This window comes from Phaethon aethereus (assembly GCF_964289735.1).
Source record: "Phaethon aethereus genome assembly, chromosome: 5".
In the NCBI taxonomy this organism is placed as follows: Eukaryota; Metazoa; Chordata; class Aves; order Phaethontiformes; family Phaethontidae; genus Phaethon; species Phaethon aethereus.
The window spans coordinates 44,155,887-44,183,546 of NC_138579.1; the positions used below are offsets into that span (position 1 = coordinate 44,155,887).

The 27,660-nt window shown below is 47.5% G+C and overlaps 1 protein-coding gene across 1 annotated transcript in view; it reads left to right on the forward strand.

The window, feature by feature from the left end:
- The window catches only part of LOC309405398 (uncharacterized protein), a gene marked incomplete at its 5' end in the record, with an annotated part of 204,797 nt that extends 179,853 nt beyond the window's left edge, over positions 1-24,944 (forward strand). Inside the window, 1 exon segment of the mRNA XM_082000168.1 lies at positions 24,498-24,944. Within this exon segment, the coding sequence (XP_081856294.1) occupies positions 24,498-24,784 (287 nt within the window). The 3' untranslated portion in view covers positions 24,785-24,944.
- Positions 24,945-27,660: the final 2,716 nt, after the last annotated feature.

Sequence of the window (27,660 nt, forward strand, 5' to 3'; positions counted from 1 at the left end):
GGTGCTTCCATATGGAAAAATGAGTGCTCAAGATGGCAGCTGCAGGGGGTGGATCGGTCACCATGCTCCAAGCAACCCCATGGAGCTGAATTCTGCCGTAGGGTCAGGCTCCGGGTGGTGCAGAGCTCATTAAAAGGGAGAGGGGCCTCCGGAGTTTGCAGAGCCGAGGGCAGGGTCTGGCCTGCAGCACACGAGCCGGCTGCTGGGGAGTGCAGGTCTCGGGGTTTTCCCCTCGGGCAGCAGCCCCGACCTTCGGTGAATTTGTCGGTGGGGTAGACTGCGGCTTAGCCTAACGCACGCTGGTGCTTTGGGAGGGCCCAGAGCTTTAGAGGTTTGCTGCATTTAAAGAAATTAACATAGTCGTGGTAGCAAGTGACTGTGACTTTTTCCTAAAGGTGAACAAACTGGACCTAATGGGGACCTGCTATTTCTCAGAAATTTCGCAATGCTGCTTCCCTAAATGAGGCCAGGGAGGATTTTTCTTACTCAAACTGGCCTCAGTTCAGGCGCTGCTGAAAGGTCAGCCCTCCAATCCTTTTTTTAGATTTTTTTTCTTGTCACAGTGAATAAGTCTTATCCCAGACAACTAGTAACACCTAAGAATGATGGTTTTTCTCCTTGTTATCCAGCACAGCTAAACTGGCAGTCAGCCCTGGGAGATCTGTATGTATCTGGTGTAGCGTTTGTGGTGTTCATCAGAACAAACCAGAATTGATGACATCGGGGGGGGGGGGGGGGGAAGGGGGGGGAAAGGGAGAAAAAAAGAAATCAATTGGTCCTTGTGTCAGAGCTGATCAGATGTACAAAGAAGGAAAACATTGCCAGACAGTATCTAGGGCTGGATAATTCGCATCAAAATACTCCCTGTGTCAGAATCAAATAGACTCTGTGATAAGAAAATAATTTTCCCCCAGTTCAGAGGATATTGAGTACCAAGATTTTACATCCTCTTAGAAACCTGAAAACAGCCCTTTTGTCCCTATCAGTGTTGGTGCATTTTTTTCCACCGGACAAACATTGATTTTTCTTGCTGCCAAACTCTGCATTTCTAATGGAGCTTGAAATTAACATGATTTTTTTGTGGTTGTTGTTGTTTACCCCCTTGTTCGCACACCAACAACCTAAATGATGTTGGCACAGCTTGAGGAACGAGGTTTCTTACAAGTTTTAGTTGAATGCAGCAGGGAAAGCACAACGCATCCTTTTCTCCAGGCACTACACAAGTAAGAACCACCACATGGTATCAAGGGGTGGTTTTATGTATCTGTGACACTGATTGAAAGGCTTGGGAAAGCTTGTTTAAGATATTTGGGATCCAGAGGGCTTTCTTTATCATACTCTGCTGGGATGATGATTTCAGTGTGCTGCACGTACAACCTTGAGGTAGCAGGCGCTGCAGTATCCTGTAATTCTGCTCCAGAGGTGGAGAACTTCTTCCCGTGTTTTGGAGAAACCTTTTGTGAGGTCTGCAAATTAATCAGAGATGTCTTGATTCAGAGAAAGTGGCAATTAAGCTGAGAGAAGAACAGTGTTCCTAAAACTTTTCTTACATGTCAGAATTCACTATACCTCCTGACCTTAAAAAAAGAGATACTGAATTGGGGTGCTACCCTTGTACAAAGCTTTCGTCGACACAATAATCGACTCTTGTCTGGCTAACTTCAGCAGTTTCAGCTGGCTATAAATTACAGTATGCACCTTATACAGTAATGTGAAAATCTAAATTTCTGAATATTCTTTTGAAATTTTGCGGCTATCCTTTGGTCCCAGTGCCAGTTCCCCTTAATACTATCAAATACACTTGGAAGAATCCTTATAGTCAGAGATAATGGTCTTATGATATGGCTGAATTTCCTTGCTGTGAGTATGAATAGATAATAACAGCAACAGATTTCTCCTTTCCTTTGATGTTCACACAACAGGTTTAAAAAAAAGGAAATTTTAAAGCCCTGTGATTAGAAATATCTAAAGATAAGATACTCCTGAGTCCTTGCACTCAGGACCTTTTGGTAGTACGGGTGATTTGAGAGCGCTTTTCACCCCTCCACAACAAGAAAGGCTATGATTAAATCCCAACTCTGCTCTCAGTAATTTGGATCCATATGGGCCTAGTCTCATTTTCTCAACCATCTGCCAAGAATAAGATGTGATCTTTGGCAAGAGTTTGTGCTTCCATGTATTGAGCGCAGGAGATACACACCACAGAACCATCCTGTATCAAACCTGATTGGCAAAGTGTCCTGAATTTTTCGGTCAGCAATTTTCCATCAAATTGCTATCAGTTATTGTTGATACAGAATGAAGGTCATTAATTAAGCAGAACGGAACGGGGCAGTTCGGGATCAAGACTTGAGCAGCTCTTACTCAGTGAGTGCAAGCCTGGTCTCAACGTCCTCGTTAACTATTGCAGCTGGAAAATCTTTTAAAATTAATGTGTTAATGTACTGTTCTACTTCGGAAAATGACTGAGTGGGAATGTGACACTATGCTTTGTATTTATTTTCACTCGCTGATTTAACAAACTAAAACCTGTTCACTTTCCAACTCCCGCAATGATTTTTCTTTCTGCCAGAGGCACAGACTTCACCTGGGATCTGGAAAAATCAATCTATGGCATCTTTATCACCAGTGATGATGTATGGAGCAGACATAAAGCAGGACTCAAGGCGCATGTTCTAGAAGTGCAGAGCATCCGCGCTGGTGCTGCACACTGAGCTCCAATCTCGTTCTTCTCTCTTGGCTCTGCGAGACCAAGAGTTGAAAATTCATGCACATTGGTCAAATCAGTGGTTTAAAAGGTGAGGAGGGGCAGGGAGCAGAGGTGGTGGATAAGGTCACCAGTTCGCCTTTTCTTGCTCATTCGCTTCAGTTTTGTCTGTGTGAAGCCCCCAGGGGTGAGGTTGTGCACCAGGATCGCATCGCTGTCGTGGGAGAAAGCCAAGAGATTTGTACTTTAGGACAGAGAGTTTGGAGGCACTCATTTGGGGGTAAGTCAGCAGCCTTCCAGCAGTGAGATAAAGGTGTTAATGAAGCAGCACCTTTGTTCGGTCAGGTTTATTGCAAGCCAGGATTAGAAACTTTTTTTCTGACGTCTTTTGCATCTCTTGGCTGTAATGCTGTGGGGCTTGACTCAGCAGCATTCACTGACATTGCTGGCACTGTGTTTTACTCCTGTTAGTTTCTGCTCTTAAGATTGAAACATCATATTAGATTAAGAGTTCTACAGATGTCAACAGCGTGAAAGGCTTCCCTTTCACTTTAGTGGGAGTGGGGACTGAGGTACTGCGTTGCTGAAGGCGTCTGTTGGAGTTTTGCTAATAAGGTCTGATTTCATGAGGTTTGCATCCTATCAAGGCAAGTAGGGATCAAGCCTGTGAGCATGATAGAAAAGTGCAAACGCAATAGAAAGGCTCTTACGAATATTAATAGTCCATGAAACAATACAAGGCGAAAATGGTGATGGGGGTGGGCGTAAGCAACGGCTATCTGGTGTAGCGCGATGGCCTCCCTTCCATCTTGCTTCCCCCGCTATCTGCCTGTGGTCTGTCCCTTGCAAACCGTGATAGATTCGGGGACGAGGTTTGGGAATTTGATGGTTTCCCTGAGTTTCAGCTCTGCAGCTTGCAGCCTCTGTGTAGGTACGAGTGCAACTGAAGTATCTGATCCCTTATGCACAAGTCGTCAATCTTCCCTAGCAGCGCAGCCCAGGTGCAAGCCAAGATCAGCTCTCCAACTATCCAAAGAGTTGTTTTTAAAAGTAGCTTGGCTTATCCTTAATAATCCCCTTCATGGGTGAGATATCATCCATGTCAGTGATCTATATGCATCTCTAACCTCAGTGTAAAACATCAGCTGGTAAAGCTCCTATATTTCCTGGCGGTTCTGGGACTGGCTTACGGCCACGGCTACGGCTCCCTTCTTATGGATTGCTTCCTCTGCTGTAGCTCAGGAAATTGCTGGTTGTGTTTTGCACGATCTGTCCTGTGATTCACCAGCTTTGGTGCTTTTCTGCAGTGCTTTCACAGAGGAATCAATTCATGCCTGCCTATTATCGTCCGTTGTAGTTTGCGCTTCTTACCTGCTCAGCAAAGAATTGCCCTCCTCTGTGCATCTTTAGCTCTTGAAATGATAGGCAAACATGAACCACCCCAGCATCCCACAGCAGACCTGACCTTAGCCCCGCTTTATGAACTGAGAAACAAAAGCAGAGGAAATCAACGTCAACAGGCGGGTTGGCCAAGTTGGGATGAAATCCCCTGCTTCTGTAATTGTGCTCCCGTGGGCACACCCCGTCCAGCCACCCCTGCCAGGGCAGGCACTCCTGTGCCTTCACGCAGCACATGCAAGTTGCCAGACCTCTGGGCTACAGGAATTCGTGGCATACACTGGCCTCCCAGTTTGTTCGCATTTCGTCTCTTACAATGCTCATCTCTCTACAGAAGTGTTTGAAAATCCCCAAGACATTGATTATCTTTCTTTACACACATTTCTTTATCAGTTGAATTATTTAGTAAAGAGGTATGTTCATATTTTATTGATATAATTTGAGGTGTAATCTTACTCCTTTTCCCTTAGCACTTGTTTAAAGAAAACATTTCCTTCTCTGTTGCTTCGGTTTGTTTTCCGTTCATTCACCCCTGAACCTCTAATCATTTTATTGCTTTTTTGTGGGAGGAAACTGAGGCGGGGAGGTTAAGTGGTTTGCTGCCGTTCATAGAAGGGAGCAGCAGTCGATGAGAAACAACAGCTAGGTATCACACCTGCTAGTCCCATGCCAGCCACACTGAAATGGTATCAGGCAACACGTGGGGTGGTAGTGCTGTCCTTCCATTTGTTATAGAAAACTGCCCGTGGTGGAGCTTTTTTTAAGTAGGCCCTACCGAAAGTGATGTTTTCAATTGCCCGGTAATGGTTTCATGGCTTGAATTAATTGTCTTGCTTCACTGCTCTCTTCCATCATCTTTCCTGTTACTTTTAATTGCTTTCTACCTCAGTTTCCCATCTCTTAACTGGGGCTGGCCGCATCAGCGCATTTCACAGCAAAGGTGGATACATCAGAGCCTTAAAGGCTTCTGACATTGTGAGAACTGTAGAAGCCAGTAAACCAAAGGCAGCCCCCTTTAGGATTATGGCTTTGTATTAATAGTCCGGAGAAAAGCTCCCTAGGAAAATGGGGCCTGGGCAGGTTTTACTGGAGCACCTAAAGCTTGTTAAAGAAGTGAGTAACGGTAACTTAATGCAACTGCCCTCCTCTGTTTTTCTGCTCTTTGATAGAGAAGTGAGAAGCCAAATCCCACAACTGTGCTGTCATCTCTGGCCCCTGGTTGGTGAGAGAGGTGTTTTATGCTTGGCCTCTTCAGGGAAAGGCTGCTTGTTTGCATTGTGTTTGTGGCATAATTACGAATAGTACAGATCATTTTTATTAGCCAAGCTGTCTGCATTAAAATGATAGATCTTTTTGTATTATTAAGAACATCCAAGGGAGTCTCTGCAGCGGCGAAAGATGATAATTTTTCGTTTAGCTTAAGAGCAGATGGTTATAGAAACATTCTATGTAAATAAATTAAGGAGAAGCCACCCTCACTAATAGTTAAGTAAACAGGTTTGGAAACAGCCAACTCAGGACCAGGCTTTTCTGTTCTCTTCCTTTCCCATAAGAGCTTCGTTCTGCTCTTCGGCTTACAGCCCCGTATGGATAGGGTGTTAATTAACCCATTTTGCTTTTGGCCCAAAGTCATCTAAAACAACTTGAGTCCTGCTAGAGCAAGACTCTTGCTCACAGACAACTTTTGTGAGCACTAGAGAATACTTACCTAGCGTAAGCATCTGGGCTGTAATCAATGTTATTGATAAGCATTTCCAAATGTCTTCTGTCGTGGTAGTGAGGCAGTGAGTGATCTGAGAGAGGTATTAGTAACTTTGTTGTATTTTATAGCTGCATTCTGCGGTCTCTGATGAGTGCTGTAGTCACAATGCCGTGCTGCCCTCGAGAATTTCAACTCAACAAAACAAGTAAACTAGAAGTGGAGAAATGAGATGTAATTAGGGGAGGAAAGTCAGATTCTGTAGCACAAGGACTGCAAATGCCTCGGCTGTGGTAGCTAGAGAAGAAAGTAGTGCTTATCTTCTACCATCCAAAAGCAAGCAGGAGATGTTGGGAAGAAGGGTATTGTGAAAAAACTAGTCTTCAATGGGATCACAAAATTAAAAGCTGCGAGAGCCTTGAGGACAGAGGAAGTCAGGCTTGATCTTTGATCTTCTTTGCTCTTGTGCCCACCTGAGTTTGAAGAGGAGGGTAGGCTGGTACACGGAAAACACTTGTTGCACAGGACAGTCCCCTCTTCTGTCCTCACAACCAGACCGATGCAAAAACATGCAAAAACATCACCTTTTGGTGATGGGACCTGATGGGCGATTGGCTTCTTCCCAAGGTCTCCGGTTGCACAGCCAGGATTCAGCATGCTTGCAGGTGGGTTTGGAGTCTCGGGCAGCAGCAGAACATGATTTGTACCCCATATCAGGAGGAGATCACATCCAGATGAAGTGGTGGTTTTCTCAGTTGGTGGAGGCTGGAGCTGAAGGAGAACCACTCCTCTTCCTAAGTGTGGAACAGGTACCTGCCTGGGATGACTTGAGCAGTTTCTGGATTCCAGTGTAGATTTTCTGTTGGGTGTGGAGGTACAAAAAGGCACGATACAAAGCAGTTAGCATATTACCATTACTGATGGCAATGCTTGGATATCATACAGCAAAAACTGATGACCAATGACCAAAATTATAGAAATGTAACAATTTTTAACAGTAGCAAAAAAAAGACTATACACCTAAGGACTGATAACAGGAATGTCTGGTGTAAGCTGAGAGCTCATTAGGGTGTTGAGCGAAGAGAAGGTTTAGAGTGTGATAGTTAATGAAAGAAAGTTCCCTATCAATATACTGAAAACTAAATGCAATCCCAGTTTTTATAAGGCAAGCTGTCCCTTTAGGAAGAAAGTAGTATACGTGGCTTTGTCAGTTCTTTGCACACTACCAAACACCGATGTGCAAAAAAACCTGACCTGAGACCGGCATGTAGGTAGAGAGAAAGGCTTCTGGGGTGGTGGGGGCGATGGAAAATCCGTTGTATATATGAGGACTAGAAGTGTGTGGCTTGTTTAATCTAGCAAAACAGAGGCTGAGAGGATATATGAATGCTCTCTATAAATACATCAGAGGAGTAAACATCAGGGAGGGAGAAGGGCAATTTAAACTAAAAGACATCATTGGCACAAGAGGAAATGGGTATAAAAGGCCCATGAATAAATTTAGGCTGCAAATTATGTTTCTAAGCAAAAGATCAGTAAGATTTTAGATATCCAAATAAGACTACTAGGGCAAATAACCTAACTGTTTCTAAGATGGGATTTGGTTACTTATATGAAAATTCAATAATGTGCTTAGCTGTGGTAAGCTGTTGCACCTCCACTACCTTACCTGACAGTGGAGGACTGAATATGATTTTATATTCATATATGGGGGAAGGCCAGCCTGAAAAAAGCAGTGTCCGTATTTGATGTCTCCAGAGTCAGAGACATCGTATGTGTAGCCTGTGTGCTTCACAGTAATTTCTGCTACTTAATTCTTGCTAATTAAAAAGAGTTCCTAAGTAAATGGCGAGCCCCTCAAAATTACAAACTTAAAGTAAAACTTGTATTTACCTAATGAACTAGGATAGGGTCATAATTTATGAGAGCAGGCTGTTTTCTCAAGGCCTAGGACTGCTTAAAAGTTTGGAAATGCTCAGATGCAGGTGTTAACAGCTCTAACGTCAAGACTAAAATTGTCATGTGTGCACAGTGAAAATTTCCCACCCAACCTTAACTGCTGCTGCTGTTCCACCACCCAAAGCCAGTGACAAGCCTGTTCTCAAGCCACATATATCTTCACCGCATCAGTGATTCTGGAAATTGAGAAGTGATCTGTGTGTGGTCTACCTTTTTCTTGTTTGATAGACTGATTTTTTCTTTCTCCCTTACTGCAGCATTTAAACCAAAGTCTGTGTCTCTCAAAGCAACAAGCTACTTTAAAAGGAGTAGTTTGCAGTGAAGAAGATTCTGTTGTTCTCTAGAAGTTACCACACCATGAGCTCCACTGGCCAGAATAAAATACGTAAGGTTTTGATATATGCCACACACTTCAGTGGATGACAGAAGTATGGATTGAGGTGATGTTTATGCCAACAAAGATTTTTGTCTACACAAAGAACATTCATATGTTACAGATTTAAAATTTTAACAGCTGCAGACAAGTAATGCCTTACATTTCTTCTCTAAACCTACTTGTTAACAAATCCTTCTCCAAGTGTTGTAGGCTAGGAATGAAGGTAGAAGGTTGTAAGGAGGTGGAGTAGAGTAAAATTTCGAAGCCTTTCAAACTTCCTGTTCCTTGGCCTTCTAGGGTGTAGGGCAGTTGGGGGTTAAGTGACTGAGCTGTGAATTTGCAGCCTTTTGCTGGCTGGATTTGCAAAACTGAAGTATTTTTGCTTTGATTAACAGGATAATTAGAGCTGTATCATAAGTGTAAGCTTCACTGAGCCTTGCAAGTACTCATTTCTTACCTTGACCCCAGAGACTCACCACGATCCTTAATGCTGTGCAGAGCAGGCCCAGGGTGTCGATTTAAAGACCTCCTGCGCGCTCAGCCCGTGCCTTTTTCCAGCCCTGCGTTGAGCTCCCCTTTGGCAATGGTGCAATTTCATAGCTCCTGGGTGGGTTTTTTTCCAGGTTGCTGTCAGTCAGCTTAAAAAATTCTCACTGAGGTCATTAATGCAGTGAAGTCGTGTGAGCCGTGAGGGCCAGGGTCAGGAAGCCATGAGCCTCCATGGCACCAGGAGACAGAGGAGAGGAGACTGGTGGCATTACAGTGGGGCTGCTTGGATGCTGCTCGCCCATGCTGACCTGATGCCAGTCCCGTCTCTTTGTCCTCCCATTTCCTCTGCTCCTCCTTTCACAGTGGAAATCAGTCCCACCAAGCGAGTCTAACTTGCAATAAAGTCTTCGTAGTTAAGCTGCTGACTCCAGAGAAAAACTGAAATCCTCATCAATCATTTTGCCTACATGATATCCCTCAGTAGGCAAATTTTCTGCTGGCAGCATCCACTGTCATCCTTGAATCTTTTTTCAAAGTGCCCATTTCATAGCTCCAACCTATACACAAAGCTTTAGAGAATTCGGAGACTCGCATCAGCATCTGTGTGGTTCTGCGTTTCCAAACTAAATTAATTACTTCATAAGTAACAAACTGATGAACCGTGATCGTTGAGCAGAAAGGTGGGGGGCAGGAGGTATTGGACTTTGCTAGCTAAGCAGGCTCAGACATGGACTGGGGGATCTCCCAGAAAATGAAATAGGTGGCACTACACAGCTTCTTTAGCCTAAATTGATGTTAAATCAATCAGCATTAAATCAACGCTGATTCTGCTTTTGCCTGTCCTGCGTTGTAACTGAACATAAACTTAAGATGCTGAACCCGAAAGTTTGCAACCCATGTTGAGACATTAAAGTAGTGGACACCTTCTGAAGTTTGTCAGGGTGTGTGACATTTCATCCAGGTGGTTACTGCTGTCCTGACTGCTCAGAGAGAACTGAGTATCTTGAAAACTTACGGTGTTTTCTGAGATCAGGTTCAGTCTTTCCAGCCAAATTTTAGTATTTCCAGACCTAACCACTGCTTTTCCATTTCCCTCTGTTTATGGATGGAAAGTTTGGTGTTCCAGAATCTATCATCTCAATGGAAGTTAATTCCCAGATGAGCTTCATTTTCCATGGAGACCCTCGATAGGTTGTGGGGCAGAGGCGGCAGGTGAAGGTAGAGGTGAATGGGCTCCAGCATTGCCTGTGTCTGTGCAGCGGTTCAGTTGCTTTCCTGACAACGAAGACCAGCTGGACTGAATACCTAGAAATGCTCTTCCATACACGCCAGCTCTGTCTCAGTGCACTGGCTCCTGGGAAGCTCTGGTATGCAGAATCCAACCGTCATCAGGGCTTGCCATCAGGATAAATTTGCAAGCAGACCATTTTTGGCTCTTGCTGTAGCAGTCTCTGAAAAGAGCCCTTCTTTCTGTCTTTCCTCCATCTCCCTTCCAGAGACATGACCAATGTTTTCCACAAATGGAGAAGTTTACAGTTCCCCACACATCGCAGCCCCTGCCAGAAATTTTGTTTTAGTTGCCACAGCAACAACTTAACGAATTTTTAAAGCCCCTGCCGCTGGCCATGCCTCTGCCCTGTTTGTTCTTCCTGTGCATTTCCCCAGCATGGCGCGAAGCTGCAGAGGCAGTGACTGAGAGCTCTAATAACCCCAGTAATGGATCCAATTATGGCTGTTAGTGCTTCTGTTGAGAATACATGAATAAGTAAATCCGTGCATAAGGATGAAAGAGTGTGTTTTTAAAGCTGCCTGAGCAGTCTCTGGGAGTGGTGGCCACGTCACTCTTGCCAAGCCCTGGTAGAGGACAGCAGCTGAGGACTCACCAGCCGCTCAGCTCCCGGCTGGACCATACAGGCCTACAGGCTCCCTGTGAGTTGTTATGTGGTCACTAGCTGGTGATCTTTGACTTGCAGGCATGGCCTCACACCACAAGCATTCGTTTGTGCTTGTTGCAGTTGTACTTCAGGTGCCTCCGTGGGGCAGCTGGGTGCTGGGGTTTGTACTGACAGAGCCCCTCTGTTGGTGGCAGCCACACACATGATAAATAGTGCTCAGCTTTCATTAGAAAGTGTCTCCATGTTTGCATGGTTATGGGGGTTGTGGCTGAGAATGGACTGGGCACGACAGAAAAAGTATTAGCAAACTTTTGCAGGAAATGTTCCATTTTTTGAGTGTTGTTTCATCAGTGCAGGATGATCCTTGCATCCTCTTCGCACCACCAGAAAATCTGTTACTTCCTCTAAGTATCACTGGGTCTTCCTTCACCATCTACCGATAGCACAGAGGCATCCATCCTCACCCGGCTCTCACCTATGGTGACACACATTTGTGGTCTTCTATCATCCAGCCATTTATCAGATGGGGAAAGGTGCCCTCTTTTGTTCCCAGTGGTTTCCTTCCTTGTCTACCTTTTCCTAGCTGATGCACGGAGTGGTAGGAGAATAAATGTCTTCTGAACAGCATATGGCAGATTTCAGGGAAGGAGTCCTGAACGTCAGATGTCCCAGTGCTGGCTCCTCAGATGTCAGAAGGGAGCTGGAGGGGCAGGCATCGGAGCAGGAGAGGTTGGCTGCAGAAGGCCTTTCAGCAAGCAGTGCCCTGTTCCTTCCCCTGTTCCCTGCATATCTGTGACAGAAGGAGGAGACAGTCATGCTCCGAGATTCAGGCAGTGAGCTCATTGCTCCCAAAGTCATTTGTAGGCACCAACTCCTAATGTTGTACATACCCAGGCAAGAATCCTTACGCTTGTTCTAGGCACTCTTGCCCTTCAAATGCCATTGTCCATTTGTCCGAGAGCTGCACAATTGCACAGCTGCACTGCCTGGGTTTATTTTTCTGGTGCTCTCAGCGTGTCTCTGTGTGGTTTGGGACAGACTGGCTGCCCAAGACCATGGTGGTGATTTCCCCAAGTCAGACTTCTGTGCTTTAAGGAGTAGGGGTTAGTGAATCCCTTGAGAAAATTATGTCCTGTAAGATACCTAGTGGCCCTTGTGAGCCTGTGAGCGCAAGGCTGATGGTCTCCCATTAGCATTCAGAAGACAAGAAAGAGCGGTGAAAGGAAGCGGCATTGGCTTTTTCTGAATTGAAACTCCTATTTTCTGATGAGTTGTTGAAGGGCTGCTTTACAAATGAGCCTGTGAGGAGAAGGCTGCAAAAGGCTGACAATACGTCTGGTATTGGACAGAGATGTCCCCTTGAAACCTAGATTCATTTCAACACACCGCATACTGGATCTGTATAGCCTTTCTTTCTGAAGTGAGGTCTCGTTTTCCTGCCCCACAGGGGTCTGCACTATTGTTAGCTGCTGGAAATCTGAAATACTAGGGTAGGAATTTGGAAATATTAATATATATTAATATAAACTACGTTTAGAAAAGGTCCCTGAAAGCAGTTTCCAGAGGGTGAGCCCATTTTACATATAGATCCGCCCACAGGATCCAGGTCCCAAGAAAAGTTTAAAGTACTCTGCAAAATAATTCTTTGTCATCTCCCGGATATCAGAGGAGGCTGAGAAGTGAGTTGAAGGAAGGCTCGTGCCCGCCCTGCTCAGCTGATGCCTCCAGGAAAAAGGAGTGATTCTTTTCCCCCTCACCTGGCCGCACCTGGCTGTGTCACAGGAGAGTTCATTTCTGTTACGCATCATTAATCTGAGTTTCTAATAGCAGTAAAAGACTCTGAACTTGGTCGACAGAGAAGTTAACAACCAGTTTGCTGGAGTCCTAACGGTTGATCACTTAGCCTTGGTTATTAACTGCGGGCAAGGACCAGTTTCTGGGAGATAATTGGGGTCATAAACAATAGCTGTGTAATGGAGACTGTGCCTTAGGAGAGGGACTAAACATATTCAGCTGCAAGAAACTTACTGCCTTTGGACGGCATCCAGGTGCTGCCATCAGCCAGCTGGAGTTCAGGCAGCCAAGTTGTTGCTTGTAGAGGAGCTTGTAGAGGAGCTACAAGCCTTTAGTGCTCAGCAGACAGCATCTATCTGTGGCCCCTAGCTGGAAGGGTGCTTGAATGCGGCCGCAGGAGGCTTGATAAAACTTCTTAAGCAGAAATCTGGAAGGTGCGGCTTGGAGGCCATGTGTCTAGTAGTCCTTTTCAGAAACGGGGCTCAGCATTTAGGAATGGTAAGTTCTGCAGCCTGGACTAGGGTTCGTGGTGTCAGCTGGATTTTCCAAGTTGAAGGCATCTGAGGGTTGAAGTGGCCCCTAAAGGGGCCACTAAAGGTTGGTCTCGCTGAATGGCGAACAGGGCTGCAAACGTCCTGCTGCTGCAGCTTTCGCTTGAGCAGATGTGTGCTTGTGCACAGCAGGCATGAAATGTGTGTGCGGGGTCTCCTAAGCCATTTGGGCTCTGCTGTAGTGTTGTTGGAGAATTAAGATTTCTCTCCCTGGAATTCCTTAATATCTAGTTGGTTTGTTGCTAGGAAAAAAGTCCAGAAAAGCACCATTAAGAGCTGGTAGGGTATTTAGGTAGAAAGGATTTTTGTTTCTACTTTCTAAAATAAAACCCAGTTTCTGACTACCAAGCCCATTAAGAATCCCTGTGGGGGACACAGTGTACACAGGGGTTCTGCAGGCCATGGCAAGATTTTTTGTTTCAGCGGAGGGCCTGTTGGGACTGGAAGATAGCTTGATGAGATTTCTGATGTGGCATCAACTTCTGATTAGATTCATGTCACTCTAGTCATTCCCTGTATGCATCTGATTGGAAACAAAGGGAGGAAGATAAAGGTGCAAATGAGCTTCTGTGATGAATGCACTAGCCCAGCTAGAGTATGGCATGCTGGGATCTAGAGTTTCTGAAGGTTTTATCCTGTCGAGAATGAGGATAGCATGTGTATGCATGTGGACCGCAAGCTGAGCTGGGCACCCTGATGTGAAAGCGGGGAAGGTACCCAGCACACAGATCCCACAGCTCTGTACTGTGGTACTTGAAAGCATCCTTGGATACTCCCTCATTTTTAAAGGAATCAATTGTTCTGCCCTGTTGCTTCCCATGTGTACAGAACTGCAGAAGAAAATTCAAGGGGAATCTGTGGAGGGTAATGTTGCCCGTCCTTTTCCAATAGCCAAAACACGACAGCATTGCCAGGCTGGGCTACATTACAGAATCAAGACAGTAAATGTCTTAATGTGGAGACCTGAAAGGTTGCTGTAGGTTTGCAGCTGAATTTTTCCACTGAGCCCTTTGCTTTGACAGCAAAGTCTGGCTCTGCTTGGCATTGATTCAAAACAGGTAGGTACTGGAGAAGGGCAATGATCCCAGAGAGGTCTCGGGTACTCCAGGCTTTCAGCCTTCCCCGGCACATCACTGTCCCTGTCAGGCATGTGGGAGGAGTTTCAACAGTTGGCAAAATGAAGGTGAGCAGAAGTATTAGCAGTATTTCTGATACTGGTCTCACATGAAATCCCTGCTGGGAATTGGGTTCACGGGGCTGAAGGGACGTCTTTGAGTTAAGGAAGGTCGTGCTGAAACTGGCAGGGGCTTGTTTGATGTGCCCTCTCCCAGTGCCACAGAGATGCACTGCAGGCTAGAAACTCCTGAGGAGAACTGGAAACAGAGCAAGGGAGGGAATCAGGCTCTCTGCCTGCACACACTACGATTCTGGTACTTCATGGTCAACCAGTCTTCTCCAGGCAGTGACAGAGGGTGCCCCGAGCTAGAGTCAAGACTGACTCAGGAGAAAGCCAAGAGGCGGCAGGGGCTGCTCCCTTCCAGATAAAGTGGAGCCTGTTTATCACTGCTTGGCAGTGGGAAAAGCAAGCTGAGAGAGACCTCTCGAGAGAGGCTGAGAATGTAGGGCTGAGCTGGTGGCTGTGCCAAGGAGGTGAGCAGGAGTCTCTCTTATTCCAGATATTCCTCCAACTATATGAAGCACTAATCTCAAAGGGAGGCCTAGTAGATATACCAGCGTCTCTGAGAGCCAAACTAGATCCAGGCTCCATGGCAGTCCTGCCACAGTGTCAAAGAAGAAATCCAATTTACCTGCAGCACCAGGCAGAGCCCTTCAGGAACCACCAGGAAGCCGAGTGTGCATGGCATCCCTGCTGTGCCATATTGAAATCTGCCCTGGAAAGAGCAAGAACATCAATGTGGAAGGAGGCAGAGGGAACTGTCACACTCGCAGCTTCACATTCCTGAACAGCAGCTCTTTGTCTGCACAGCACAGAGGAGGAGGTTTGATGTCTCCTCGGGCAGTGTTAGTGCTACCTCTAATTTATGCATTCAGGGCTGAGATTTCCACGTGGCAGGCTCACTGGAAACACGAGTAGGACTTGCTGGCTCACTTCAAAGCGACAGAAGCAAAGGGACACGTGAGAGGTTTGGGCGTAGAGCTGGGGTGTGGCTTTTGCACTGGACTAGATCTAATCGTCTGAGGCACCGATGGGCCCTGTCCTTCCCTGGTCAGCCTGGCTGTGCAGAGGGATGCTCTGCCTGTTCTTCTGCTCCCAGAGGCAGCAGACCTACCCACTCATGACTGCAGCTCTCTCCCCTTGACAGCTGAGATGGGAAACGAGTTTTTGAGACTACGCCATCGAACACCTACCACCAGCAGAATAAGAAAGACCCTATCCTGCCCATTGCCGGCATGCTGAAGCGTGAGCAGGCAAGCATATTCGTGCCTCCCCAGTAAATCCCCAGCTCAGCTGCTTCTGTAGCACACAGCTTTTAGCTTAACTGCCTTGTTATCCTTTGGACGGACAGAAAGACTCCTGGATAGCCTCTGGGATAAATGGGTCATTTCTCTGAATCGAAAAATCTTCACTCAGACCTTAGGTCAGTTAAAATTTGTGGATTTTTGAGCCACCATCCATTTTTTCTTCAGTTCCTCCATGTGCCTTGGAGAGGGGTGGGGAGCACATAATCAGAATAAATGGGGAATTTCTGGATTTCTCACTAGTGCCAGCCATCCTGCTGGAAAGCATCAGCATCCATTGCTCAGCTGCTCCAGGAGTGGGAAGAGGAAATGCCTGAACCTGGGTCTTCCCCTATTAGGAAGGCAGGATATGTTCCCAACTTTACTGGGAGTGTTTTTGGACAAATTGTTGGATATCTCAGCTGAAAATGCTTGAGTGACAATCATGTTTCCATAAGGTAGAGAGATTAAGTCTTTAATAATAAGGTAGCAGTGTACACAAAATATTGATGACAGTTGATGAATGATAAGGGCAGACTTTTGATGTCTGATCTTGGCAGCTTGGACCACCTTCCTGCTGGTTAGAGGTGACTGTCTGTCACTCCCATGCCCCTTCCCAGACTGCTGCTGGGACCAAACTTCAGGCACTTTTTGATAAATTGTGAGTTAGCAATGTTGTCGTGAGAAGGACTGCTAGCCTCACTGGACAGAGGAGGCTTAGCTGAGTCTGCCTTTGTTTAAAATCCACTGGGTAGCACTAGAGCATGGAAGAAAAGTCATTTCTTACATAAGCTCGGATTATGTTATTTACTCTCCATTGTTTATAAGGGCTTCATAGAACCGTGAAAATGACCTTTATTTCTCTATGGATTTTGTCCCTTTTCATTTTACAAATATTGATTTTTTTTTTTCCTCCTGTGTCTTTATCAGAGCTGAATTAACAAGGCTGTTTAACAAGAGCCTCTGATTCATTTGGGGTCTTTTTATGCCAGGTACTATCACAAGCAGCTGAAAGGAGCTCAGTGAAGAACGTGCAACCACTGTTACAGAATTGACAGGGTAGGTGATACGTCCTGACAAGAGCTGAGCTAGCATGGGTCAAAGAGCAGGCTTAAAAAGATGGTCTCTTCAGACTGGGCACAAATGCTAGGAAGGGTTGTTTGTAAGAAATAAAATTTCATGTCTGCAAGCTCTCCTCCTCAGACTATTAAAGCATAAGGCCACTGAAAATCACTGAGTCTACTGGATTATTCCAGTTCCACCCACAGATCCCCAAGTGAGATCAAGAGCCCATATTCGCTGCAAGAGGTGATTCCAGTCCTTGTGATCCAAAATCTCAGTGTCATGGTGATGAGACTCCAGTAGGAAAAGGAGACATTGGTGCAGCTTTATGTGTTTTTTCTTGTCAGGCTTTTAAGCAAGCCTCTTGACTGATTCAGGAGCTTGTAGGTGGAGCAGAGAGTGGAAATTGAAGGCAGACAGCGACATAAAGTTCAAACAAACTAAGTCTGATGGCCACTTTTGATGCTTTTAACACAAGTGAGAGGGAAGGTGTAGCCCAGCTGATAGCTGTCCCTTGCTGTTCATACCTGCCGTAATGCACTGTTGTGGTTTCTAACGAAGGACCCGGAGGCTGGCAAGGGTGGGGAGGAAGCAGCCACTGCACACAGTTCTGTGGGACAAGCTGAAATCTCATGCCTTTCAGGATCATCTCTCCACTTTGTCACTGGTCTTGAGACATCCTGTAGGTTTTTTAGCGACCTGTCTGGCCAGTAGCAAAAGCCTGACCTTCTGCATGTGTTCCACATTGAGAAAAAGACATGTTGCGATGGAGGTGGAAATGGTATGTCCAGATTTCTTTCTTCCCAAGTAGGCAATGCCACTTCTAGTTTTGCTTTAGGACTCTCCTGTGGGCTCATCTTTCTTTCAATCTATACGCTGTGGTGGGAGATAATATTTACTTCAAATAAGACAAGGGTCTCCTTAAGGCAGCTGTTGTACAGGCCTGTAAAAAGGGTGAGTCCTCATCCTTAGGCACTTACGATCTATATCAGAGGATGGCAACCTTTCAAGGAGTTTGTCCCAGTGTGCAGTTTTTTCTGAGAGGTTAAGTATGCCAGTGGGAGCCGAGAGGTTGTCTCTAAGGAGCACCAAGAGCCCAGTCAGTTAGTGCTCATTAGTTTCCACTCTGCAAAGAGTGTACTCCCGCCTTTCCCAGCTTGCTGGGCTCGGCAGGGCTGGTTCTCGCGCCTGCCTCCCAGCCTGCGCCGGCCCGCTCCATGGCAGGCGCATGGGATCCCCAGCGTGAGGTCTGGGCAGTCACACCACCCATGGCTGAAACGGGCCAGTGGGGTGGAAGGGAAGCAGAGGAGATGTAGTCATTACCCAGCAGGTCAGCAATAATGCTGATAACAGAGGTGGGTCTCCAGGCTCCTACCTGATCCATGTCCTTTCTAGTAGACAATGCTGTCTGTCCTGCAACTCACCTGTGTTTTTCTAGAGCAGAAGGAGCATTACCTCTAGGCTGTGGGTACCTCTAGGCTGTGGGCCATCCTGTCTTCAGCATTATTAGAGACCATGGCTATGCCACCAGAATAGCTGAAGTCTTGTAAACCTAGAGAGGAAATAAGGAATTAAGAATGAAAAGGGTCCCAGGGAATCCTACGTGAAGGGGATTCTGCCTGTTCCTTGCAGGCCATTACAGCTATATAAAAGAGGTATTTCTGGAGCAAGAAAACAGTCGTCTTCTGCAGGAGAGCAAAGCAAAGGAACTGATACTTTTTTTTGAGAATGAGAGACCTGTCTCAGGATAGATCTTGGCTCTCATATTGAAAGCCTTTGGGAAAGTGAGAGGACAAGTTTATAGTCCTCTTCCAATTAATATCTCATGCAAAGTGAAACAATTCAATAAAAGGAGTGAAAAAGGGATTCAGCTGCTGCTTGGGCCATCAGTGGGTGTGTGTGAGGCTGGAGAGCATCCTTGGGCTTGATTCAAGGCTGGTCAAATGTTTTAACCACTGGCTTGTTAGCTGCTCTGAGGCCTATCTCCCTGAATTTTCTTTTCAGTGGAAGTTTCAACAATACCAGCGTGTCTTTGCAAACAATTTCTGTTTTGGTGACATGATGCTTCCCGACAAAAAGAGTCAGAAGACTCCCAACCAACTCTAAGACTCACATATCCAGAGTCAGAGCTTTGGCTGCTTCTCCCCAAAGGCTCAGCTGAGGAAGACAAGCCACTCCATATCGCTGTTCATTTACCCTCCTGAACCCTGTCTCTCAGTGCTTCAAGGTAGATGCTTCAGCAGTTAATACTGCTCCTGGGGCATGTGCAAGGAACAATTAAAGCTCATTGTGCCAGTGAAGAGCCCTGGGGTGAGCCGGGCTGTGGAGACAGCTGCCCTTGTTTTGCTGTGTGCAGCAGCTTCCCAAACCGTCCTGTTGCAGAGAGACACGAGTATGTCTTGCTGATTGCAGAGCTAAAGTTTAAAACTCAAGGGCTAAACTCAGTGTGGCATTTCTAGGCTTTTTGCTGGTGGCAACCATCTTGGTTTGTAGCATTCAGCGCCTGGGCAGAGCAGGGCTGGAGAGAGCACAAGTGCCAAGCCTGGCTGGGAAGCCATTTCCAACCAGCTGCAGCATGGGACTGCTGGCAGGACTGAAGCATGAGTGTTTAAAAAACAAACACGTTGTAGTGCTCCCTTCAATACTTTGCCTGTGACACTGCAGGGTCTAGATCTTTGATCCTAAATGAGAGGAAGGATGTGAACAGCAGTTCCTTCATCTCGAGCATAAATGCTTGCTACAGCTATGCCTCACAAGGGTCAGCTAAGCCTTGTCCAGCTGCTTGCAGGAGGCTTGGAAGAAGGTGGGAGTGTTGATCTGCTGGAGGGTAGGAGGTCTCTGCAGAGGGATCTGGACAGGCTGGATCAATGGGCCAAGGTCAATTGAATGAGGTTTAACAAGGCCAAGTGCCGGGTCCTGCACTTGGGTCACAACAACCCCATGCAACGCCACAGGCTTGGGGAGGAGTGGCTGCACAGCAGCAGGCTGGTGTGTGTGGGGAGAGGGCAAGCTTTTCTCTTGCCTTGGTGACTTGTCTGGAAACTGGAAATCTCTCCAGAGATAAATTGGATGTTGGAAGTTGTCATTGGCATCTCTACCGAGAACGTCAACGGGAATCTGTCAGCCCCAGTCATGATGATACAAACACAATTTCCCCGGTTAAAGCACTGCACCAACTGTACCTAATTAACCTTCGTGACAACAGAGCAATACAAGGAAATAGGGATCATTAGCTTCAACTTTGCTTTACAAAAGGGGAAGAGAAGCAGCAGTGCCAGCCCCATGTGCTTCAAATTGAGGTATTGAGGTAGGCTCGGAAAAATCACAAGGTTAAAAATAACAATAATCCATTTGGGGTTCTCAGAGCCTTAAGAGTGCACTTCAATTAAACTTTCAGGTTTTTCTCCAAGAAACATCAGGACTGGAAACTTCTCTCCTATAGATGTTTTTTTGTGGCTCAACAACCAAGGCTTTTAGAAAATCACACATTCTCAATCACAGTGGTGCAGAGGCAATAAAGGTCAGAGTGATTTGCTCAGTGTTGCTTAAAAATCAGCTGGGCAAAGCTGGGACTAGACTGTGTGAGTAGCTGACCCTCCACCCCTTGCTTGTTCCTCCAGACCAAACATTTTTCTAAGTAGGGGAACCTGCCTGAATCCACCAGTCATCACTTAATAGCTGCCAGAGGTGTAATTCAGGCTTGAACTAGTGACCTCATTCTTTCCTCTGATGTCTGCTGAGGGACAGACTGATGACATTGACTGTTTACATTTTGGTCTCTGAGCCAGCCCAGCTCCTTCGCCTGGGGCCCAGCAGGGATGGAAGTGTCCTGAAGATGCAAACCCATACATGCTGCTCCCTGACATAACTTTCCTGGCTCGGGGCTGTTTCTGTAAGTTAGTAGGAAAGACCAACTTGTACAAGTGCTTCTTAAAGTAAAGAGTTCTCCCTGCCTGTCGTATCACCTGCCAGCAGGGGCCGAGGAGAAGCACAATGCCTGTGCCATTTGCAGTGGGCACCAGTGCAGACTATCGTTTTCTCTCTCCAAATAAATGCAATGCAAAGCCCTGAGGAGTTGCCATGGCAGCTTTGAAAGTTGTATCTCTTATTACCAACAAACTGATCTCACTTCTGCCCTGAGTCATAGACACTGTCAGGATCATTGGAGAAAACCCAGTTTTGTCTGGAGCCCCAGCAGGCAGGACCCCTGGAGAGAAGCCAGCGGGGACCGTGGAGGGCCGTGGCCGAGGAGGAGAGCCCGTTGCGTGGGGTGCCGACCCCAGCCCAGAGAACCGGCGTTCATACAGGAATGCGTTTTTATTCATCTCTTTTTCTGCTTCTTCTTCTGTTCTAAGCTGACATGGGGTGAAGTGAAGCTGAAGGGACCCTTGAAAAGGCCAGGTCATTGATGGAAAGGAAAAAGGGCTTGGCAGATGGTGAGGAGCTTTCATGAGCAGCATGGGCTGCAGTGGGCTCCAGGGAACAGAATTGTTCCCCTGCTCAGGCTGTGTGTCTGTCTCTCTGATTATTTTGTGTATTTCATCTCTGCTGTCTGTCTCGCCCTTAATCTGGGCTCCTCTGTGCCAACAAAATGCTTAGCTCACTCCATTGTCTGAGAGACTAATTTGCACTGTAAATCTGATGCTTATCTTACATGACAGCTTACTGTGGGGTTTGTTGCAGTCCTGAAAACTAACCAGGAATGGCTAGAAAGCTTTCGACACATCATCTGGAGTATAGAACGAATATGACCTATTTCAGCTTGCTGCCAGGTTCGGATATGGCCCCTTGTGGCTGGGGTCACAAGGGTTTTCTTTCTCTTTTCAGATCTATTCAAACCTGAGTTTGCTGGCGTTTTTTTAATGGTACAGCTTCTGTTCTGTGTTGGAGCTGTTGGAATGCTTCTGGAACAGCCTGCCACCCTCCTAGGGCCAGGTCCTCCACCCTGCTACCTGTGGAGTTTTAAGGACCAGGTGCAGGCAGCATGTGAGCACTGGTGCTCCAGTATGCTGCAGCTTCATTGTCTCTGCCTAGCTTAATCAGAAAGAACCTTTGTCCTTGTCTGTCTTCATTAGTATTTCCTGATGCTTTCTCCAATATGTTTTAGCTCTTTGCTGGCAGAGTAACATCCCCTCTCAAGCTCATCTGCAGTTGCCTCCTTCTCTCTGGTCCCTGGGCTATCCAGCTGCAGGCATCCAGCTATCACCTAAGACATTTTGACACTAGTGTTGTTTAGGTAGCTGGGCAGCTCCAGCGGCCTCAGGTCAATTGAAATGTGGACAGAGGTCTAAACTTCCTACAGAGGGGTTCCAGGTAGCCTCAGACACAGGTTTACCTGGGGAAAGTCAGGAAGATTATTGCTGCATTGATACAGCTCTTGGTTCTGCAGCCGAGCATGTTGGTAGGTGTTTAATGCCCAGAGCTGCTGCATTGCAGTCCTCTGATGGGTTGCAAAGGATCCTGCTCCCCTGGCTGGGGGAGCGGGAATGCAAGTCCTGCCATTCTCTGAGGATGGTTTTCGTTTGGAGGACCAGTCTGACTTTTGCTGAGCAGAGTCCTGCTGTAAAGTCTTATGAATTTCTGGATCCCTCTGTTCTTCCTGCCCTCAGTCTGAAGACAAAACACGCAAGTGGCTGTATGGGTTAAGCTGTGTGCGGCAGCTGGGAGGCTGGCAACTGAACTGGAAATGGAGTCAAGAGGTCTCAGTAGCACTGAGGGAGAGGGGAAAAAAAACATGCAGAGAAACTGTTGAGGAATAGGCAAGCAATATGTCATATACCAGGTAGAACTGTAGCTGCTTAGGCTACACCAGAAACTCCATACCGGCCTCTCTCAAACTCTGTTTTGCTGCCCAGATTATCAGACAGGTGTGTAATCTAAGGCTTATTCCAAGTCATCAGAGCTGGTGAACACCAGACTTCTCACAAGCACTGTCCTGAGACTTGCCCAAGGGAGAGCTCAGACAGCCTGAGTCAAGCTCAGAGAAAAACCTACAACTCTGATAAAACTCCAAAATCTGAAGAATTTTAGAAGAATCCAGCACAAAAATAACTAGGAAAGGATCATCACACCGCCTAACTCAGACTCGTGCCGTAGTCTAGGTTAGTCTACTGTATGCAGCCCCGTCTGAAGAAGCCCCCTTTTCTTCCCTGGCTAGAAAGAGAGCCAGAGGAATCAAATCTCCTGACTTAAACACCTATGTTAAGTGCCTAAAAGTTAGCAATTTGAATCTGAAGACATCTTATTTTGTTTCCTAAGAGGCCTGGAAAGTCCCCCTTTCCCACAGATGACATGATGCAATCTGAGAGTCCTTGGTGTGACTGACTGGCCTCCCATCCGCCCGAGTGCTTGTAGCATGGGCAGCAGCTCTGATCCGTTTGGCAAGGTCAGGTTGTCTCTTCAGCCGCGTGCATCCAGCACCCCAGGGCAGCTGGTGCTTCCAAGGATAAAATCAGTGCCCTGCTGCTGAGTGTTTTCTGTCAGACTTCTGGTTGGTTTGTTGAAAAAAAGAAAAAAGCTTGAAGCACTTAGAGACCCTACTGTGTTGCGTGACACACGGACAACGGGAAGATGGTCTCTGCTGCGAAGGATTCACAGGATAGCTTGGCAGAGGTACGCTGAATAGATGTGGTGAAGACACGGCTTGAGACAAGTTAATAGCGGTAAGAGGAAGATGTTTGCTTAGACTGACTAGGTCTGACATCTCCATCAACCAGGGCATGCAGCATGCAAAGACCCTGCAACCTGATGAGCGGTTGGGCCAGCCCCCCGGCACTCCCAAGGTCTTTGCTTGCTGGCAAAGGAAATCCACGGCCTACATCACTGTTGGCTCTAATCTGCCTGGAAATGAAAGTGGGTGGAGACATCAAAGAGGGGTTTCCAGGTGGAGTTTTCTGCTGCCTGGAATGTTATTAACAATCAAGGAAAGAAGCTGCTGCCTGGCTGGATAAACAAAGAGGGTTTCTTCTTGAGGAGTGGGGAGCTTTAGAGAAAGGGGGTGAGGGGGCTGAGAGTGTTGGAAAGTGGGGTGAAGGGCTGCTGCTGCTGCTCCAGGGATCCTGTATTCTCCCAGCTGGCGCTTGCTTTTTTTCCTGCCAGAATTGCTTTATTGTATTTTTGCAATTATTAGTAACTCATCTCATGTATGGAACTGACAGTGAATCAGAAGTCAAAGTATCCAAAACACCTCGCCCCACAAAAAGAGCAGCTCCTCTTTTGATGCCTGGGTGCAGCATGGTTAGCTGATGCAATGAGAGAGGATTGCGTGGAGGCCGGCAGGAGAGCTGTCAGGTTTGAATCCCGTGAGTAGCAGTTCAGAGTCGACCCCTTCCCGAGAAGCGGCGAGCTGTGAATGTTACCTCTGCAGTGTTGTGGGCAGGTGCGATGGCAGCTTGGGTGAGTGTATCGTGCTGGCCTTGATCCAGTTGGCACAGGTAAACCAGCAGTGACAGAGTGTAGCAACTTAAGCACTGTCTTAACACCATTAAATACGTAGCTGAGATCTCTGGAGGGCTTGTACAACCTGAGGTGACGTCTGCGTCACGATATCTTTTCTGCCATTTGCTGTCTGCGCTAGCTCAGTTACAGTTCTCACAGATAGGTCTGTGCTGCGCCTCAGTCCCACGTCTGACATTAGCGCAGACCGGCCTCCAAACAGACGCTTCTGAGGACCTGCGGGCCACACGAACCTCAGCTGGTGTTCTCTGCAGTTCATGCCTCCTGTGCTGGCATTACTCTCTGTGATTTACTGGCGTTAGCCAACACGCAGGGGAGGAGAATTACATCTCTTGTTAGCGGGGTTCGCTTTGCATTGCAGCACTGAGGCTTGTGAGTTTGGGGCTGTAACTGGGCCACCCTTCCTACCTTCTCTGTAACATGGGAAATTCTGCCTCCACTCCCTACACTCCCAAAGTCCTCTCCTGCCATGCTGTAGGCCTGAGATCACCCTGGTTCCTCCTTCAGGCACTGAGAGGTCTGGGGCTGCAGGGCACTGCGCCTACGGGAGCGTGCGCTGTGGTGGACAACCCTCCTGGGCTGGAAGAGGTGCCCACGGAGAAGGTCTTTGGCGTGGACACTTCTGACTTTCCCTTTCTCTCTCTTCCCACAGATGCCAGCAAGGACCATCCACAGCAGCAGGCAGGGGTCATCTGGAGAGTGACGGGCGGCCTGTTCAGTATCACCCGGGGAGCTGTGGGGGCCACGCTGGGAGGAGTTGCCTGGGTGGGCAGCAAGAGCCTGGAGCTCACCAAAACAGCTATGACCAGCGTCCCTGCGGCTGGCGTCGGACTGGTGAAGGGCAGCGTCTCGGCAGTGACCGGCGGTGTCGGAGCCGTGGGCAGTGCAGTTGCCAGCAAAGTCCCTTTCACCGCAAAGAAGAAGGACAAGGCTGACTAGTCCCCATCGCAGCTCCCTTCCAAGAGATCAACCGGCCCACACTCTCCCCCTGCACAGCACCTCTTTGAGTTGGAACCAGCCGCTTCAGGGAGGGTCAAGCACCCGAGCAGACTCTGGCTGTAGCCTGCTCAGCACCGCCTGCCTGGCTCAGAGTTCACAGAGCTGCTGTCAATGCCTTTCACTCCTGTCACCTACTGGGACCCATCTCTACTCTGAGGGCTTTAAAGGCGCCGTTGTCTCTGTCTTGCAATTTCCTTCCTCCCTTCTTGCTCTTGTAAGCACAGAGGGGTGGGAGAGGGTGTCAGGCTCCATGTGCCTGGAGGTGGAGGGAGTAAGAAGGGAGGGGGAGGAACTATGCCTTGCTTGAAGTGTGGGTTATGTGGTCAAATTCAACGTCAGCTGGGAAGACAGCCTCTGAAACACCCCTTCCCTTGGCTCTGGGAGGTGTGTTTGTGGGGTCTGTCTGGCAGAGAATTGTAGAAATTCCATTGACACAAAGGAGAGATACTGTGAAGAGGGAGAAGCCTCCCTGGTGCCCTGCACCTCTTACCTTTTCTTTGCAGGGCCCATGCCACAAGCTGCTCCCAATCACTTACTCCCTGGTTGAATTGCACCCTTCAGAGAAGGAACCCTCAAGCTCAGCAGAGCAGCTCTGGAGATGATGCCACACAAGAGTATCATGTGTCCCAGGCCATCAACTTCTGCACAGATTTTCTTGTTGAGAGGCAGGAGGAAGAAAGCTGCTGTATGTTCCCATTCCCAGCTGACGGTGGTATCTGCCAGGCTTCTGTGATATTGCGAGCACAGGTAGTGATGCTCCAGAGAGACACAAACAGCTCTTGGGTTTGACCCTTGAAGTCCTGGCAGATCCCCATCTGCAACAGGGGCATTTTGACTCTAGGCCACATTCTCACTTCAAAGATGTCATTAGTAACCATGAGCAAGCATGTTCGCAAATGCCACCCAAGTTCTGTTGCAGGGTGAGAGGGGAGGCTCTCCCTGTGACCCCAGGAGCGGTGGCCTGGCTGTGAGCAGGCTGCGCTGTGTTGGGGAATGCTTCTCCGAGGGGCTGAGCATGCTCCAGCGGCAGCCAGCCCTCATGGAGCACCAGCAGCTCCTCCTCCACATGCTGCTCCTGGGGCTCCAGCCTGGCACCTCTAAATGACCATGTTGCACTAAATAGCCCACCCACACTCGTAGTGCTGCAGAAACCCAGACACCTGCATTCATCTGGGAGTCACAGCCATCCTCAGCTTAAGGGGCCGTGTGGCATCCTGCACGCATGCATACACACACACACTCACTCACTCGCTCCAAGGTCCCCTGTAGTTCTCGGGATGAGGAAAGCCACAGGCTCCACCATTAAATCTGTTGCTCCTGGCTTTGGCCAGTGATTAGCCTAGGTCATTAGGTGTTGGATGCGTAGGCAAGTGAAGCAGTGCTTGTGCTGTATTTTATAAATATGCATCTGTGTTAGCGTGTGTGTATGTATCAGTCTACAGGCATGTCTTCGGCCAGGTAAAAAAAACTGTGCCACTGCTGTGGAGGAATTTTCATAGTCGTCTTTGGCACTTCCAGCATATAGTTTTTATATATAGGGTCCTGCTCAAAATAAAAATAACGTTTTAGAGGATGTTTTCCTCCCTGTTGCCCAAGAGCGTAGTTTACTGAAACCAAAGGAATGTGAGAAATCCCCTTCCTCCAGTCTATGTGGTTTATTTACTTTCTGCCCTATCTTTTGGACACTGAAGCCAACTTCCTTGATCTTCATTTCCCGTTGGAGGTCATTGTGCTTCCTGGCTGCTCTGTTGTGCTTAGGACTTCGACATCAGGGAATATTTAAGTACAACCTCCCCGCCACCATTTTTCCTGAATGTTCTTGGGCTTGTGAAACAGTTTTCATTCTGACCTTTATAAAATCCACGTTTTTGGCCTGACTTAAGTCGCTATGTCCCTGTGCTAGTCATGCTGGTGTTAGTCTCTCTCCTGCCTTCGCTGGGTAGTCCCTGCTGTTTGCAGTGGCAAGAAGTTGCTGATCTCACAGTGTGTTGCTCTTGATAGCATGAGAGTGGTTTAACCTACATCTTTGTTTCTGAAGAGGAAGCAGCATTTGGTATGTGTGTGCACTTCCTCACTTTCTCTCTTTTGCTCTGGGGAAGGCCAAGCTGACCCAGACGTGTTGGTTTTGTCTCTAAAGGCAGCGGCTTCATGGAAAGCTCAGGCCTTGATGCGTTCCTGCACTTTGCTGGGATGCTCGTGGCGGCTGGCAAGGCCAGAAGTCTTGTCTGTTCTTCCTTTGTCTCAAATGCCCTGCAAAGCAGAAGGGCAGTTTGCACTGCATGGATCTCTGCTCACCACTCTCCCTGAGCGCATCTCATTTCTTATTCCAGATCACAGACTGCTCCTGAAGCCACCTCTAGCCCCAAAGCAAAAAGCTGCTTGTGCATAACTAGCTGTGCTGTCACCAATCCTTTTAGAAAGATACAGTTTCTTACTGCTTGGGCCAGAAGACAGTCTTCTTCCTAACTGCCTCTCCCAGGCTTTGGACAGAGAAGATAGATAGATAGTATCTAAGGGTCTTTACTTCACCAGCCACCCCAGGCAGGTGATGGGGAAGCTCATCATGCTTTTGGCTAACCAGTATCCCACACAGGCTCTTGCTGGAGGAGGCAGTACATCCTTCCCAAACTATCGTCTGCAGGCACCATGTGTGCAGAGCAGGCGTGAGAAATGGGATAACAGTGCGTTAAGGAAGGCCATAGGGGTCCTGAGGGTTTCCCATCCTTTTATTTCTGCTCTTCTGTGCATCCTTGCAGCAAATGGAGTAAAGCTCTCCATTTGTCTGGAACTGCCATTTCCTGGCAGGATGGCCTGGA